A 19,171-nucleotide genomic window follows, 5' to 3' on the forward strand; every position below is an offset into this window, starting at 1 on the left:
AAAATCTTCAAGAAAATTGTTTGTTGCAACTGCAAATGGAAAAGGCTAATATGATTCTCAGGTTCCAGGGGGTTCCTGAGACAGAAAAAGAAGATTTGAAGAAGACTCTGGGTGAGATTATTGCTCCAGTGACAGGCTTGCCAGCGAAGGAAATAATAAAAGACATGGAGACAGCTTATAGGGCTTACTCTAATTATATTAAAAAATAGCCTGCCTGGAGAGATTGTGGTGAGATTTGCAAGAAGACAGACCAGAGATGCTATATTAAAGGCAACTTCAGCAACTCCACTGAAATTTGGGGATACAATTATCAAGACTTTTAAAGACATTCCATTTGAAATTCGTCAGAAGAGAAAGAGCTACAAGGAATTAATTACTTTTCTTCAAACAAACGGTATACAGTACAGGTGGGCGATTCCTGAAGGTGTCATCTTTAAAATCAATGATAGAAGGGAGAAGATAGACTCCATCTTCAAAGCCAAGGAATTCTTGAAACACCAGCTGGGATCGGGGGAAGAATCTAAAGAGGAAGAAACTAAGTCAAGTGACTCAGCTGCCTCGGGAACGGATGAGGACTCTGTTGCAGAATTGGGTGCGGGAGCAATGAAAAGTGTATATGATTTTAGAGACAGAAAGCCGAAGTAAGGGCAGAAGGACTCTGATAAATGGCTTTTTGAAATAAAGAAGATGCTCAGAAAGTTCTCTCATGATAACTAATTTACTAATATAGAACAATGTGAAAAATAAGAACTCTACAAGTATATTGTTTTACTAACTCTTTTAATACTAATATTAAGGTTAACATAAAGGGGGACGCCTACTCTTGGGTTTTTAGTTAGTGTGGGTTTCTTTCCTTTATCCATAGTTGTAGTTCCCCTTCCTATATTTTTTTTAGTAGTTTGTAGTCTTATTGAAAAAATAAAAACACCCCTCTGGGAATTTCAAAAAGAAAATAGAATATATAGATAATAATAACCACTGAGGAAGGCCCTTAGGGGCCGAAACGCGTTTGGTCTTCAGTTGTAAAGTATTTACCCATCATATGTATGTATAATGGATAGTTAGGGGAGCAGTGGCGCAGGCAGTACAACTCCTGCTAGTAACATCTGTTGCGAACAGCCATAATGGCTGTTCGAATCCCCACCGCGGCCGGAGTGAGCTCCCGTCCCCCGTCCCAGCTCCCGCCAACCCAGCAGCTCGAAAGTAAAATGCAAGTAGACAAATGAGTACCTGCCCTAGGTGGCAGGGGGTACCCACCTCCTGGTTCCGTGCCAGGAGTGTTGCGGCAGTGGCGAGAAAAGCGGCAGCGAAAAGAACATGGCGGCATCCGGCGATCCGAGGAGGCGACGACCAGAGCAGCGGAGTCGGGGCGACGCAACTGCGAGACGACGCAGCACGGCAGGCGCCCGGTGGAACGCACAGCCGGAAGCTGCAGTCTGAAGCAGAGCGCGCCGGAAGAGGAACATCAGAGGCTGCCTGGGATGGTCGCCAGCCTGCCCGAGACTCCGGGAGCTACGTCAGAAACTGCTGGAGGAGATACGCCGCATGGGTACTGCTAGGCAACCCCACCCCCTGAGAAATTGTGGCCCTAGTCAGGTAATAAAAACTAATAAACCGTTCTGAGACCCATTGGGGGTCATGGGCGGTATAGAAATCAAATATGCATGTATGTATGTATAAGCTTTTATAGTCTGATCTTAGACAAAGTAATTTTTAATCAGGAAAGTTTTAACATGTGTACACCTTAATAACTAATTGTACTTTCCACTTCTTAAATGTAACATAAATGAGAAGCATTTTTGTAAAAAAATGAATGTACTGTCCCCCACAATCAGTGCCCAGGCCAAAAACCCCGCACCAAGAAACCCAAAATAAAGGGAGTGCATTCCTACCATGACATCAGCCCCCATTACAAAGAGATTTATGAGAAACATGACCCCTAAGTGGGTAAAAAAGGGGCAAAATATGTTCCCCCAATTGTTTCTCATGTGCCTGGCAGGCTGCCCCCCCTTCTGATTGGTCAACTGTGTAGCTCAGAGTTCTGAGGTAAAACCTGACTGCTTCCACCCACCTCCCTCTGATTGCTCAGCTGTGGAACTCAACATTCTGAGGTAAAAACACAGTTAAAAGAGACTGCAGATAGTTGAGGATGGTTACAGAAATCAGTGATTCAAGACTCCTGAACAGACATTTCTCATAACAGACAGCATGGCAATTGAGTTTATGAATGTTCATGGGGAGATAGTAAAGGACCTTTCTAGGAGCCATTTCGCTGCATGCCTCCCTCATGAACCTGAAGAAATGTCTACCACATCACCACTCTCTCAGACGAACTCCCCTCTTACCTCTCACCTCTTACTGCCCCCAAGAAAGTTCCTGGCGTTGGCATACACCAATGCTAGCAGGAGGAGGCAACTTAGGAATGTGCCAAAGTTCAAGAGGCTGCAGTTCCCCCTCAAGGTCTGCTTTACTACGACCATCAAGTCTCAAGGCCAGTCACTGATGGTGGCAGAATTGCCTTACAGAGGACTGCTTCTCACATGGAATGTTTTATGTGGCCTGTTCCAGAGTGAGCTCACCAAGCAGCCTGGTGATCCTAGCACCTGAGGACAGAACCACCAATGTGGTCTACAGAGAGGTCCTTCAGTAGAGAAAAAACCCCACTACGTATGTCTCACATTTTTTACACTACGATCTTCTCCATTAGAATTCACACAACACATGTGGCATTTCAAACTTCACATCATCAGTATTATAACTGGATTTACGGAACTTAAATACTGTAGCGAAGCACGGGTATCAAGCTAGTATGAATATATGGCAAATACCAGTGGGCTGTGCACAGACATCTTGTGACCAACAGGACCCAGAAACTATGAACAAGCCTAACTGGTAGTGTGAAAAGCCCACTGTTGAAACACCTTGAGTACTCACACCTGCCTGTACAACTGTCCCAGCTAGGGTTGCCAAGTCTAATCGACTTACCGGCCGGGGAGTGTCGCCGAGCTCCCGGAAGTGACGTGCTACGTCAATCACGTTGGGGGCGAGGCCCCAATCGTCGGAGGAAAAACCATAGAGTTTTCCCTCCGACGATCGGGGCCACACCCCCAACGTGATCGATGTGGTTGCGTCACCTCTGGTGATGCAGCCACACTGTGCTTCGGGGGGCGGAGTTCCCCCCGGGGCCCGATTCCGCAGTGGCGGAAATTGGCCTCCAAAGCGGGGGGTTTACCCGCCACCCGCCCCCACTTGGCAACCTTACCAATGGGCCAATACTTTCAAGTGTCAGCTAGCTGCCATTGTGTCTGGTGTTACCTGCTTAACACAACTTTTGCCCTTCCCCCCCCCGGTTCCTTTTGCTTCTTTATGCTTAATCTGTACTTTGCGGAACTGGCCAAGGTCGTGCAGCTGGTGGTGGGAGTCGGTGCTTCACTCAGCTTGGGAGGTGATTTCTATGGACTTTATTACTGACCTTCCTCCTAGCAAGGGGAAAACGGTGATTTGGGTTGTGGTAGATTTGTTTTCTAAGCAAAGTCATTTTGTTCCCCTTCCTTCCCTCCCCACGGCTCAAAAGCTGGCAAAATTGTTTCTCCACCACGTGGTGCGCCTCCATCTTTTGCCAGCTAAGGTAATTTCTGACCGTGGTACACAATTTGTTTCTAAATTTTGGAGGGAATTGATGAAAATTATGGGGGTGGAACAGGGTTTGAGCAGCGCTTACCACCCAGAAACCGACGGCCAGACCGAAAGGGTTAATCAGACTCTCGAACAATATTTGCGCTGTTTTACCAATTATCAACAGGATGATTGGTGTGACTTGCTGTCATTGGCTGAGTATTGTTACAACAACACATTACACAACTCCATTAACATGTCTCCTTTCAAAGCTGCTTTGGGATATGACAGCACTCCTTTGCCATTCCTGGGGGGGGGTGCTCCTCTACAGCCTACGGATGCAGGCTTGTGGTGTAAATCTTTGCAAGATGCTTGGCCATTGTTACGTACTACTCTGAATGCTGCCAAAATGGCATACAAACTTCAGGCTGATCGAGGAAGGGTGGAGGGATGGGACCTCAAGCCTGGTGATTTTGTTTATGTTTCTACCAAAAATATCAAACTTTTGGGTCCTTGTAGGAAACTTAGCTGGAAATTCATTGGACCTTTCCGAGTACGTCGCATTATAAATGATGTAGCTGTTGATGTTGAACTGCCAAAAAATTTGAAGTCTTTGCATTCTGTATTTCACATGAGTCTTTTGAAGAAGGACACGGGGCCAAGGCAAATGGAGGCCTGCACGTGACCCCCCTCCTCCTCTCCTGCTTGATGGGGAGGAACATTTTGAGATCGCTGACATTTTGGATTCCAAAATTAAACATGGTAAATTGTGGTATCTCATCCAGTGGGTGGACTTCGGACCCCAGCACCAAGAATGGGTGGAAGAAGGGGATATTCGGGCCCCTTATAAGCTCAGGGCGTTTCACAAAAAGTTCCCGGACAACTGTAAATCTGTAAAACAAGGTAGAACTGTTTCTTAAGAGCTGCTGGGAGCCATGATTTTGAAAATGTGAGACTGGACTCCTTCAAGAGGCATAAGTAGCAAACTTAAAGCGAAAGATCCTTTGTTGGGTCCCTTTCACATGAACATACTAAAAAATACGAAAAAAATATTCCCCCCAAATAAGGTTTCTGGCATGGCTATTTGTGGGGCAGGGCTTTTAATGAAGGGGGTGGGGCTCCAAATGCCCCACTGTAGCTACGGGCCTGGTATGGAACAACTCAAAATCATTTTCAGGAGGAAGTATTTGCCTGGTGCTTTGCTTTTGTCTTTTAAGAGCATATTAACACATGCTGTGTTCCCTCCTTTTCCCTACTCCAATTCACCTGGGATATGAATGAGCTCTACCTCATTTGCCCTTGGTACACTCATGAAAGCCCAGAATTGTTTGTTCTTTGACCATAGGAGACTTGCTATGACAATGTTTAAGTAACTGTGATAGAATATTAGACATCTGAGATACTGAACTATGACGTCTGCTAGCCCAGTTACAGAACTGAATGACTAACCTTAATAATGCTTAAATTTTCTTCCCCATCACAGCTACTGCTTGTGCCTCCATTAAACCACAATTTCTTATAGCATTACTGTTGGCTGGCAGAAGCAAACGTAGTCTGGTGCACAGTAATTTTGATGGATTGGCGAGCAAAATGTTGATTAGGAAGTGGGGGTTAAGATCAAGGATGTTCAGGTAATGTTCAGCTCACTGTGCACAAAACCAAAGCAATAGGAAATGAAGCCTCTGAGTTTTACTACAGATGCAGGATTTAGAATGTTAACTGTAAAAAGACTAACAGCTAGAGGCCAGCAAAAACAATGATTTCATGAAATGGAGGATTCCTTTCTTGATAGACACACACAAGAAAACAAACAAGAGTAGAAAAAAATGATTAAATACACAATTAGGTATGGATCTCCTTGGTTGTTTTAAGTTGTTCAGCAGTCCCTCAAAATAAGTAAAAGGAAGAAAGATGAAATTCCAATGCAAAACTACTTGTTCCAGGTTTATAAGCCAAAGCAGTGCACAGACACAGGAGGAAAACTCTTTTTTCATTACCTGTTTGGCTGAAATATGGTGGTTTCTTTCTAAACCACAGCTGTTGTATTTTCTGAGACACATACTTCTGGGGGCTGATAAGTCCACACTGGGAAAAATGTTCATGCACAAGCAGTATGAATCAGAAGAATCAGTGTGTTGTACTTATTGTGGATTAACTAACTTGGAATAATACTGTGCTCTCATGAACACATTTTATGAACGGCAATCAGAACCAAGCTGTTGCCAAAACCTGTGCTAACTACATTACTCAGAAAATAAGCCTTTTATTATAAATCAATTTCATTTAGTTTGTGTTTAAGGGTAGGAGACTCAGACATACACAAATCAACCAAGAGTAAATACACTTTCTCTTAAACGCCTAGTGATATTCTGAGCCACACTTCTTTGTTGCACATTTAGGTGAGCCAAAGCACTCCAAAACACTTGTGACTGACAAACCCTGAAACTAGCTTTTACAAATCAAAGTTAAAGAAATACTGCTTGACAAACATGTTCAAGCAAACAGACAAAGACCCACAGTTGTTTTCAGAAGTGGTAAATGAGAGACTTTGTTACATTTCCATCAGTAGATTACTGCTCATTTACAGCCACAGATAGCAGGAATATAATGTAGCAAGTTTAGGTTGTACTGGGAAGTCTTAAGAAAGTCAAAACACACAGCAATAAGTTATTCATTCCCCCCTCTTCTGGTCATAAGTGTCAAGATTTTAATTATTTGTACTGAATGTGCTCATCTTAAAGTCCTAGATTGTTTCTGTCACTGCCAGCAGACTACAGGTTTTTTGTTTTGTTTTTTAAACTCTACTAAATATCTACTGGGCTCTCCTCCAGTCAGTATCGTATATCTAGATTCAGAGTGTTGCAACAGCCACCAAGAGGGGACTCATCCCACATTCATTACTACCTTTCCTATGGATATAAGCTCAAAGCTCTAGATACTGCAACAGAGACTGTAAGACCATTTTTATCACTTTTGCATTAGAAAGGCTTTTCTTCTACAGTAATCTACTTCTGCCTGGCCTTCTTCACACCTACCTTTATTCCATTAGACGTGTTCGCAGCTCAGACCGTCTTCCTGCCTTATTTCTATGACTGAGTCACCTGCTCTCCAAATCTCCCTGAACTGCTTTATTGTGCAGCCTTGTATTTATGCATCTTGACCCTATATAATCAAAGGCTGCATGTTTTACATATTCTCCAAGCTACAGCATTCTGCAGGCATTGTTCAATGTTTTTCTTTCAAGAACTTTTTTAAAAAACCTAGCTCCTATTGCTACTTTAACAATGATCTGGAAATAGCAAGGCATAATGATGTAATAAACTGCAACTGCTGCCCATTAACTGTGGCTAGAAACAAATGCAACACACTGCCACCTTGACCTTCCTACCAGATTTTCTGCAGAACAGAAATCATAACATGCTTGCTAGTTCACAAAGCTCTTCCTCTGGGTGGGAATATGGCTACTATTGTGCTATCGTAGAGCAGCCATTCCATTTAACACAGGGAGGAGTTCTATAAACGGAGAGACAATTAAAATGTATAGATCTGGCCTTGACATAAGAACGTAAGAAGAGACCTGCTGGATCGGACCAACAGTCCATCTAGTCCAGCATCCTGTCTCACACAGTGGTCAACCAGTTCCTCTGGATGGCCAACAACAGGGCATAGAGGCTGAGGCCTTCCCCTGATGTTGCCTCCTGGCTCTGGGATTCAAAGGATTAGTGCCTCTGAATGTGGAGGTTCCCCTCAGTCACCATGGCTAGTAGCCACTGATAGACTTAGCCTCCATGAATCAATCTAATTCACTCTTAAAATGGTTTATTCCTGTGGCCATTACTACATCCAAATGACTAGAGAGATGGTGGCAGTGTGCTCACGACGAAGCAACAAGAGCATCCTATAGGACATTTATGAGATCCTATGAGATGGCAGTCAAAGCTGCAAAGAGAGAGTTCTACACAGCCATGGTTGCATCTGCTAGCTCAAGCCCGGAGACGGCATTGATCGCCCTCACAGACGACCTGTGGAGGCATCTGGATTGAGGTGGTACAGCAGCACTGGTGTTGTTGGACCTGTCAGTGGCATTTGACACGGTTGACCACCAGTTGCTGATCCACTGCCTCGCCGACACTGGGATTCAGGGGCTTGCCTTACAATGGCTCGTCTCCTTTCTCCAAGGTCAGGGACATAGAAATAAGGGTGGCGGTTGGGGAGCAGACGTCCCAGAGATACCCGCTGGTCTGCGGGGTCGCTCAAGGGGTGGTGCTATTCCCGATGTTATTTAACATCTATATGCACCCCCTTGCCCAGATAGCCCGGAGGCACAGGCTGGGTTGTCATCAATATGCCAATGAAACCCAGCTGTATCTGTTGCTGGGCGGTCAGTCCGAATCTACCCGAGGTGACCTGGAGCGGGCGCTTCAGGATGTTGCGGGTTGGCTTAGGCTGAGCCAATTGAAATTGAATCCAATGAAGATGGAGGTCTTGTGCCTGAGTCGGAGTGGTTCGGGGGTAGAGATCCCACTACCAGCCTTCGATGGGGCATCGTTGGTGCCAGCACCAAGGGCCAGGAGTCTGGGAGTGCTCCTGGATGCCTCTTTAACAATGGAGGCCCAGGTAGCAGCCACTGCCAAGGCAGCCTTTTACCATCTACGGCTGATGAGGCAGTTGGTTCCCTTCCTTGAACGCAGTGACCTGGCAACAGTGATCCATGCTATGGTCACCTCGAGATTGGACTACTGCAATGCTCTCTACATGAGGCTGGCCTTGTCCCAAATCTGGAAGCTGCAGCTAGTGCAGAATGCGGCAGCCAGGCTGTTGATGGGCCTCACTATTCGAGAGCACATCTGGCCTGTGCTGAGGGAGCTGCACTGGCTGCCAATAACATACCGGATTCGCTTCAAGGTGCTGGTTTTGACCTTTAAAGCCCTATATGGCCGGGGGCCTGCCTACCTGAGAGCCCGCCTTTCCCCACACATTCTCCAGAGAGCAATGAGGTCAGGGACTTTAAATCACCTGACTGTCCCTGGCCCCAAGGATGCCAGACTGGCTATTACCAGATCCAGGGCCTTCTCACTGGTGGCTCCACACTCGTGTAACGAGCTCCCGGAGGACATCAGGGCCCTGCGGGACCTCTTACAGTTCCACAGGGCCTGTAAAACGGAGCTCTTCCACCAGACCTTCGATTAGGAGCCGCCACTGAACGAGCTACTGAACATCTATTACTGGCACTTTCTTTGGGATAGTCATATGGGGCCAACTACAACGATCGCCATCTGCACTTTATTGTTTGTATGTAATTTGTACTTTATACTTTATTGTTGAATTTTATCTGTTTTTATTGTAAATTATTATTGCATGCCGCCTTGAGCCTGCTTGTCAGGCAAGGCGGGATAGAAATCAAAATAAATAAATAAATAAATCCTCTGGCAGCAAATTCCACATTTTAATCACTCTCTGTGTAAAGTAGTATTTTCTTTTGTCTGTCCTGAACCTACTGCCCATCAGCTTCATCGGATGCCCTTGAGTTCTAGTATTTTGGGAGAGGGAGAAAAATTTATCTTTGGTAACTCTATCCAACCCATGCATAATTTTATAAACCTCTATCATGTCCGTCCGTCCCCGGTCGTCTCTTTTCTAAACTGAAAGTCCCAAACTCTCCAGCCTTTCCTCATAAGGAAGGTGCTCCAACCCCCTAATCATCTTGGTTGCCCTCCTCTGTACTTTTCCCAGCTCTGCAATGTCCTTGTGCAGATATGGTGACCAGTACTGTGAGTCAGCACCATAGAACTATACAGGGACATTACAACATCGGCTGTTTTATTCTCAATGCCTTTCCTAATAATCCCTAGCATAGAGTTTGCTTTTTTCACTGCTGCAGCACACTAGATTGACATTTTCATGGAGCTATCCCCTACAATCCCAAGATCTTTTCATCACTCAGTCTCAGCAAGTTCAGACCTTATTAGCCTATACTTGAAATTGGAATTTTTTGGGATTTTCTTTGGACCTACAATCCAGCCCCAAAATTAAGGATGCCAGACTCATTAATATTAAATACAATTTTTCTGTCAAATTAAGCAACTTTAATGGTGCCTCAGAGTTATAAATGGCATTACCAACTAGCCTGGAGAAAAACATCCTGAGGCAGGGACCTGTCTTCTTGTGCTTTGCAAAGCATCATGTACATTGACTGTCATGTGCAATAAAAACATTATTTGATACAGCTGAATGTAAACAAACCAGGCCTAAACTAATGTGTTCTAGTGGGACAGCCATGTCAAGTTTGTGTCAACAAAAACAAGAACCTTACAGCACCTAAAAGGCAGTATTATAGTTTAAGTGTAACACTATTGGTTTCACCCTCCTCCATTTTATCCTCACAGCAGGTTAAGTTGAGAAAGAGAGATTGGCCAGAGTGTCAGACTAGGTTCTGGGAGACTGAAGTCTGAGTCCCCACTCTGCCACGGAAGCTTGTTGAGTGACCTTGGGCCAGTCATAAACTCAGCCTAATGTACCTTACACGGTTGGTGTCAGAATAAAGCAGAGGACAGGAGAATGATGCAATCTACTTTGGGTCCCCACTGGGGAGAAGGGTGGGGTATAAACGAAGTGAATAATAAACAGCAGTTTTAAGGTAGAGGGAGGATTCAGACTTGGGTCTCCCAGATTCTAGTCTGACACTCTAACCCATGGGTGTCAAACATGCAGCCCAGGGGCTGGATCAGGCCCCCGGAGGGCTTCTATCAGGCCCACAGTGGAACTGGCTGTCTCCTGCTTCTTCTTCCAGTCCTGCTGCTGCTGTGTCATTGTAGCTTGCTTTGCCAGACTTTCTCAATCACTCAGGAGAGATAGATAGACAAGCTTCTGTTTCCTGCACTGTCTGAGGCTCCCCTCTCCCCCTTTAAGACCAACAAAGTTTTATCCAAGGTAGGAGCTTTTATGTGCCTTGCTACAGTGTGTGTTTTGTTGGGCTTGTTATGCTGTGGCTTTCCTGGGTGCAACTAGGTTCTCTCCCCCTTTTAATTGTATTCATGCCCTCATGATCCAATCTTGCTCTGTAGGAAAGCAATGTGAATTATTTAGATAAGGAATAATAACAAGCTAGTGAAGAGGATTAGGCTGAGAGTGTGTCCAGACCAAGTTCACCCAGCACATTTTCTTTGGGGATTTTGAACTTAGACTTCCCATATAGTAGGCTGATACTGACCACTGAGGAAAACTACAGTTTTGTAGACAAACAGCACTCAATCTGTGTCATGGTGCCTTCTCATGTTCTTGACCAGCACATGAAGCAATTTATGTACAAAAGCTCGCAATGCCCAGCCATTTCATATTTTCCCCTGTGTCCTAGGCTCATAACACAGAGCATGAGATTTCTGTAGTGAATGCCAATAAAACAAAATAGATTTGCAGCTTACAGATATACACTTGAACAGCATACTCAAGATTGCAACAGCACAGACATTTTGATGCAATAATTCAGAGCAAGAGGTGTCAGTTATCAGACACTATTCAATAAACAAAATATTGCAAGAGTGCTAATGTTTTAAGCATGTTTTTATTTTAAGTTAAAAAAATAAATCTTTGTGTTTGTGTCCTTTATAAAGTTTATATCTCCACTACCTGGCATTACACGTTATGACACACATGACCTGGCCCAACAAGGTCTCATTTATGTCAGATCTGGCCCTCAAAACAAATGAGTTCGACACTCCTGCTCTAACCACTCAGCCATGCTGATTTTCAAGGTATGTTTCTGGAAGTGATTTGTATACTGTAATTTGCAAACTACTATATACAAATCATTCCCAGCACTGAAACATGGCACAGTCAAAATAAATGGCAGGAAGCCACCACAAGAAAGGAATATTCACAGCAAGACCTTGACTTAGAATAATGCATTGCTTAAATGTGGAAAGATGGATGTAGTGGCAATTTGTCATTAAACAGGAATCAAATTTATCAGTTGGTAAATCAGCCACAAAGTATACTGTGGCTAATTTATCAATTGTTAGGTATACCATTAAAAATACACTGGTCTGAGAGCCGAAGAAAACACGATTGTGGCAGGCACACACAAATCTGCCCCAACCACATAGAGAAGGGAAAGCTGGGTTTGTCACAGATATGGTCAGAAATATAGGGGAACAGTTGTCGATCCTGACCAAAAAGATCATGGAGGATATTTCTGCACATCAGAAACAGAGCTAGTAAAGCCTCTCAGCTAAACATGCGAAAAAGGGAGTCTAGAGACCCAGAACAGAATAGCCTTGGAGCGGGGTAAGAAACAAAGGAGTAACAAAATAGTATGGCCTTTTTTGTAGATTAGAAACAATCTAACCTATATCAAGAGACAATTTGTGTTGAAGCCCAGTTGCAAGAAACATCTGAGAATGGCAAGAATGTCCAACTTCACAGAAATGAAGATACAGTTCAAAGGTGGGATTTATTAATTGAGGGCCAACAGATATTCATATGTATGAGAAACTTGTAATAACTATTCTTAAATATACTTTATTATAACAAAAAGTAGCTAGAATGAACTAATAGTTTTAATATGTTTTAAGAAGATAGGTAAAGGTAAAGGTTTCCCTTGCTCGAAAGCCAGTCGAATCCGACTCTGGAGTTGCGGTGCTCATCTCCGTTTCAAAGTTGAAGAGCCAGCGCTGTCCGAAGATGTTTCCGTGGTCATGTGGCCGGCATGACTAAACACAAAGGCGCACGGAACGCTGTTACCTTCCCACTGAAGTGGTACCTATTTATCTACTTGCAATTTCTTGCTTTCGAACTGCTAGGTTGGCAGGAGCTGGAACTAGAGACGGGAGCTCACTCCATCATGTGGCACGCTCGGGTCTCGAACTGCTGAACTACCGACCTTCTACAGCCTGCAGTTCAGCGTCTTAACCACTTGAGCCACCGCAGCTCCCTTTTAAGAAAATACTCAAGTATAGATAACTGTATGGTGGTTGAATGTTATAGGATAATTAGCTAAGAATGTATGCCCTTATCGAGTGGGACAGCTACCTATTGTTAGAAGATATTTTTAAAAACCTATAAATATGGGAAACTGAATTGATTGGGAACGTCTTTTCAGAAGGGGATTATTGCCTATGATCTGCTTATTTTTGCTGAAGATATTTTATGGACTTATGTAACTGGTCCCTTGTAATTATCTATGTAGCAGTAATGGATGGTATAATTTTCTACTGGGTTAGTCAATGTTTAAGATAAAAATACGTATTTTGTAATCAAATGATAAAATGGAAACGAAGATTTTCTAATGCTATTACTTGTGTATTATACTCACGATGAAGCAAAAATATTATTTAGGTGTACCTCTTGCCAGAAATTAAATGATCTGATACAGCATAAGTAAATACATGCCTAGGCCTTCTTAAGTGCATGCCTTTATCTGAATCAAGTCTGTCCACAGTTATCCAGAATAGGGTATTTTTAACATGTCCACAATCTGCCTTCCCTTTGTCTTCTGCTCAGTCAACCAGCAAACACTGGTAGCAAGCTCAGCAAAGAGAGAAGTGCCAGGGGAGAGAGGCTTCCAGGAAAAAAGCAGCAGCTTGGGAAAAGGTTTTTAACAATCTCACCCACATTCCTGTTTTGCAATTAAAACTGGCTTCCCCTTTTTTCTTTATAACAGGGGAAGGTCCATTTTTAAACACACCCGTCTGACACCATAATATCTATGTTTGCCTACGACAGCAAGACACAGAATCTAGCTATGCTTCTGAGGGTAAAATTAGACCATCAGTGGCCAACTACACTTATGGAAAACACCAATGGCCACTACAGTTATGGAAAAACTGCTTTTGGAGAGATGCTTTAGACTCAAGAAATGATGGCGTATGTTTAATCCTTTTACTCCTTACTTACATATTAGAAAACAACTGGCTATGCAGTCAAAAACAGCTTTAGATAGAAACACTGTGTTTTAGTTTCTCAAACACCTTTAATGGAGTTCAGGCCAGACCCTATCAATGTCTTCACCAAGTAGGCTAATGCCTATGAAAGAGCCATAATTTAAATGGTTCTGTCCATAAATAGCCTATGAAGTGCACGCAGCCTGAAAGAATAAATAACACATTTTATTTTTTTTTATTCTAAAATCAGTGTGAATTAAATAAAGCAGTCCATACTCCTTTCTCAGCAACATGAACATGTCACGGCTGTATGGCTTTGCATGCATACCCATCATTGTCTTACTCTGTAATTTCAGAAGGCAATTAATTTCCAGAATGAGAATATGCAAATCTCTGTTGCAGATAGCAGTAAAAAGAAGCATGTACTCAGTTCAATTATGAGATACTTTACATTTTATTGAACAAATATATACAGAGGGGTCCAAAAAATGTGTATCAGCTACTGCTCAGACCTCTCTGTGTCCAAAATGGCACCCCCTGACCCCTGATTGTACTGACAGTTTTCTGTTAGTGGAAAATTAGTATATTTGTTAGTTCTACACAACAAAATGTAACATCAAAGTGATGGCAAGTCAAATTTAGGAGATTTTTTCCATTGTGGGCAAATTGTACTTTGATATTGGTAAGGTCTTCAATCTACTCAGAGTCAGTTTGGTGCAGTAGTTAAGTGCGTGGACTCTAATCTGGGAGAACCGGGTTTGATTCCCCACTCCTCCACTTGCACCTGGCTGGATGACCTTGGGCAAGCTGTAGTTCTGATAAGAGCTGTTCTTGAAAAAGAGCAGTTTATGTCAAGAGCTCTCTGAGCCCCGCCTACCTCACAGGGTGCCTGTTGTGGGGAGGGGAAGGGAAAGGAGTTTGTAAGCTGCTCTGAGACACCTTTGGGTAGTGAAGGGCGGGGTATAAATCCAATCTCTTCTTCTTCTTCTTCTACTACTACTCTAAATTTACATTTGAATGAACCACCTTCACCCAGAGGGAGTACTTGTGATACTTAGCCATACACGTACTGAAAGGTCAAAATGAGAGCAACAATTTATGTGTCGGGGATATATAATATCTTATGATGAAAGCCACACTAAACACTGTTGCACTTACCTGTAACTGTTGTTTATCTAGTTGCCTCTGTGCAGGCACGCATGGGTACTGCGCAAGCGAGCAGGTCAGCCACCAGAAGATTTTTGGTTAGCTTAGCAACAGAGCCAGAGGGGCCCCTCCCAATCAGAGCAATTGAGGCAGTTTTCCCACCTAACAGTCACATGATCCAGGGAGGGGCCCCTCTCCCTCCTTCAGATCTCCTAGGCCACTGTTATGAGCCAGAGACAGACAAATCCCCCCCCCCCCCCCCGATAACTCACAGCAGGGTAGGACGGAGGGATTGTGCCTGCACAGAGACAACTAGATGAACAACAGTTACAGGTAGATGCTCTGGAATGTCCTTTTCCTATGGTGGCAGAAAAAGGACTGAAGGAATAGTGCCTTCCCCTTCCCTCATAATGTGACCAAATGGGCACGAAAAACAAGCTAAAGCTCTCCTCTACAAGGGGAGGGGGAGCACTCAATTTGATAGTTTCTAAAAGCTCTTGGAACCCTCTCCTGCAGCAGGCCTGCTCTCAGGCAGTTCCATGTATGCCTGCACAGAAGACACGCTGATGAACTTGTCATTTTTGGTGGAGAAGAGGGACAATCCTTCAAAAGGTACCCTTGTATGGGTCTCCGGTGGGAGACCAGTAGATCAAAGCCATGCGTGTCTCCTGAGAATTATGAAGGAAGCCATAGTGCGAACTGATGTGCTGCATGTCTGCAGGCATTCAACTGCTGTTTGGAGAGACTGAAAGCCTCAGTCTGAAATACTTTTGCTAAGGATCTTTTACCTTCTCCCATAAGCAAAGCAGGTAGGCCGCCACGATGGCCTGGTAATTTGAAATTCTCAAGTTTAACAAAGATGTGGAATAAGCTTTTCAACTCAAAACGTCTATCTTTCTGCCCTCTTTATCTGCTGGGGTTGAACGTGCATCCTCTCTTTGTTTGCCTTGCATCTCCTCTGCTATAAGAGATGAAGGTGTAGGATGTGTGAACAGGAAGAGCTATCCTTCTTGCTACACTCTGTACATGTTTTCAACTTTGCGGGAAGTGGCAGGAATGGGTGACAGTTTCTCCCACACAGATCTTGCCATTTCCAAGATTCCTTCTAGGAGAAGGAAGGCCATGGTTCTCAGTGTATCTGGATAAAGTCTTCCTATTTGTCCTTGGTCTGGCATCTATTGCCGTAACCTGAATATCTAAGGACTGTGCCATCTGCATCATTTGTTCAGAATACAGACACAAGTGTTCACTAGGTGATACAGGGTCTTGATCTTCTACAGTATCATCGGGGGATGGTTCTGAAGCCACACCACAACTCACAATGGAACTGTGGTCATCTTCTTTGGAACCATATGTCACCGGAACTGAGTGCGGGTTCCAATACAAAGGTGTTTGTGGTCTGTCTAACAACCTTGCAATGTAACTTCCTGGTGGGTGGCAACAGGAATGATGACGTTCTGGACTTGGAGGTATCCACGATGATGGAACGGGGAGTTCAGTGACACATTCCGATAGGGTGTCATCTTGAGTTGTAAGGTTGCATATGAATGTCGACCTTGGTGGAGAAGGAGTGTGCAAGTTCACTTGTTTGTGGACCTCGGTAGAAGCTCTCTGAACCATTTGCTTAGATGCCTTATGAGCCAGTGTCTTTGACTCTGATGGAATCAGATCTGTAGACACAGAACGTTGTCCCTTGTGTTTCAGTTTGGCCTTATGCTTCTTCAGAGGTGGTTCCAAAGAACATTGGGTCAGGCCCCATTCCAGAGAGACAGAATGCCTTCAACTCGGATCTGCCTCTGGAACCAATCTAACTGAAGCCATTGAAGGAGGGCGGAAAACTCAGTAGGCTACCAGTTGAGGGACCAAAACTTCAATCAAATGATTTTGCTGCCGGGGTGTTAGAAGCTGATCAAACTTTCACCCACAGGGCTGCTTTTAGCCAGGATGCGCAGGCTGCTGGGGCCTTTGGGATGCATTGTTGACAGATCTTACATGCCGTAACACTGTGACTCTCCCCAAGGCAGCGATGACAGACAGAATGTTCATCTGTCTGGGTAATCTCCATTGAACACTTTGAACAAAGACACCCTGATGAAGAAGGTTGAGCTAACAAAAAACGTTCTTCTCCAGGCGGTGGCAAAGAGAGAACTGAGGAAAGGAGAGGGCCCCCTCCCCACAGTATATGACTATTAGGCAGGAAAACTGCCTCAATGGCTCTGATTGGGAGGGGCCCCTCCAGCTCTGTTGCTAACTAAAAATCTCCCGGTGGCTAGCCTGTGTGCGTGCGCAGTACCCATGTGGGACTGCACAGAACAATGACGATGAATCATGTTACCAATTACTACTGAGAGTAATCAATAGTAAGCTGAGTAATTTAATGTGAGATAGTACTCTCATTCATATGAATAAAAACAGAAGACGGTGTAAATTAGAACAACTTCTATATTATTCAAAAGCTATGCAGCAATCTAGACACAAAAACAGAAGGAAGCGGGACTGGAGAGTTCAGAAGCAAACAAGAATAGGCTGCAAAGGCACCAGGCCAATGTCATAATGACAAGCCCAAACCTAACAGCCAATAGTCCTCTAAACCAGAGACTTATGAGTAGCCACCACCCTCACCAAAGGCAATGTGATCCCCCTGGCCCCACGCACTGATGGAGGCAACACAAACACTAAAAACTGACATAAAGACAATTGGAGCACTAGCCCCCAATCTAGGGGGTGGTGGAGGAAAGCACTGTCAAGTCACAACTGACTTATGGCGACCCCAAAGGATTTTCAAGGCAAGAGACATTCAGAAGTGGTTTGCCGTTGCCTGCCTCTGTGTCACAAGCCTAATATTCCGTTGTGATCTCCCATCCAAATACTAGCCAGGGCTGACCCGGCTTAGCTTCTGAGATCTGATGAGATCAGGCTAGGCTGGGCTATTCAGGTCAGGGACTACTCCTTAAGACTCTTTCTGTTTCAGGCCAAGGAAAAGTATACGGACTCTCTGTGATCTGTCCAGGCTGCTGAAGTACCCATCTAAGACCAAACTTTCCCCCCACTGTGTGAACAGTCCTTGGTTCTTGACTGAGGTGGCAGGATGTAACACCTACTGTTCTACACAGTGCCAATTCACATGTTATGACATCCTTATGTGTAGCTATCAGTACATATAAGTTAATCCAACAGGACAAGCAGCAGCTCTTCAGGGCCATTTCAGGTTGTTATGTTGCATGGGTGAGGAAAGGCTTAAGATACTGCTCCACATGCACAGCAGTCCCAATCCAAACTGGGCCTGTGCATGCCTGAGAATGAAGGTCTGAGCTCTTAGTGCACATCTGATAGAAAGCCTACACGGTGACATAAGGACTGTACCATAATCAGCCTTACATAACAACTACTCTTAGCAACTTACATCTCTTGCTGGAACCATTCCATCCAACTATAGGCTCAGCTTCATCAGAAATGGACAGAAGCCTACAATTAATAAGAACTGTCTGTATTGTTGGGTTCTATCTTTTGGTATACAAAAACAAAAATGAAAATGAAGTTTGTAGAGATGCAGATACTAGCTGGCCCCTATAGAGATGTTTAAAACATCCCCTAAGTAACTTACCCTGAAAGCAGTTCCTTCCTCTATAATGGTAGGCAACTGAGATAGACAAATATCCACAGCGAGGTCCCAAGCTTGCCTGGGGAAAGATACAACACATGAGCATTAGAAGTCTAATAAAATTTGTTGTGCAAAAATGTAGCCAAATCTCTGAATTATGAGACTAGCTTTATGCAAGTCGTATAGCAGGCCGGCAAGAAACTTTATTTTAGCATTGTGGTATATCATGGTCCCTGAAATGCCATTATACATTATACATCAGTGTATACACATTGCTGAAATCCTGTATATTCATATGCTTTTTCAGGTGCATCTTCTACTCCTGTCCCAGTGACCCTCCTCATAATAGTTGCAGGGTTATACTTTTTTTTTTTTTGAATATTTTTATTAACTTTTATAATTCGTAACAATACAACACAAAACAATGCATCAAAATACAACTTAATTAACTGTTATGCAACATATAATTACATATGCACTTTAGCCTCAGTCATTAATAAAAAGCAAAGTCCAGATATGCCTCTGGCAACCGATATAGGTTGTTCGGGGTCTTTGTAACATAATTAAAAAAGGAATACCATCTCAGCATAAACTTATTATCCACTGTATTGTTGTAGGCTGAAAGAATGCGGTCTGCTACTTTATCTGCAACTGCTAAATCCCAGCATTTTGATACCCATTGATTTATAGTGGGGATTTTATTTTGGTTCCATTCTTTGGCCAACAGCGTTTTGGCCGCTGAGCATAGAATAGATACTAGTTCTCTTTTTCCTACAGTGATGGTTGAAAGTGACCAATCTCCTAATAAAAAAGCTTCAGGCGTAAACGGTAGGTCAAGTTCAGTAATTTTTTGAAGTTCTATATGAATTTGGCGCCAAAATTTATTAACTTTTTGGCATTCCCACCAACAGTGTATATACGAGCCTCTCTC

The 19,171-nt window shown here is 43.8% G+C and overlaps 1 protein-coding gene across 1 annotated transcript in view; it reads right to left on the reverse strand.

Annotated features, from left to right (window-relative positions):
• Window positions 1-19,171, reverse strand: part of RPTOR (regulatory associated protein of MTOR, complex 1) — a 455,351-nt gene that overhangs the window by 195,686 nt on the left and 240,494 nt on the right. The window contains exon 8 of the mRNA XM_015408620.1: window positions 18,244-18,319. Within this exon, the coding sequence (XP_015264106.1) occupies window positions 18,244-18,319 (76 nt within the window). The remainder of the gene's footprint in view (window positions 1-18,243; window positions 18,320-19,171) is intronic.

The sequence above is a fragment of the Gekko japonicus genome, unplaced genomic scaffold (genome assembly GCF_001447785.1).
Source record: "Gekko japonicus isolate JY-2015 unplaced genomic scaffold, Gekko_japonicus_V1.1 scaffold57, whole genome shotgun sequence".
In the NCBI taxonomy this organism is placed as follows: domain Eukaryota; kingdom Metazoa; phylum Chordata; class Lepidosauria; order Squamata; family Gekkonidae; genus Gekko; species Gekko japonicus.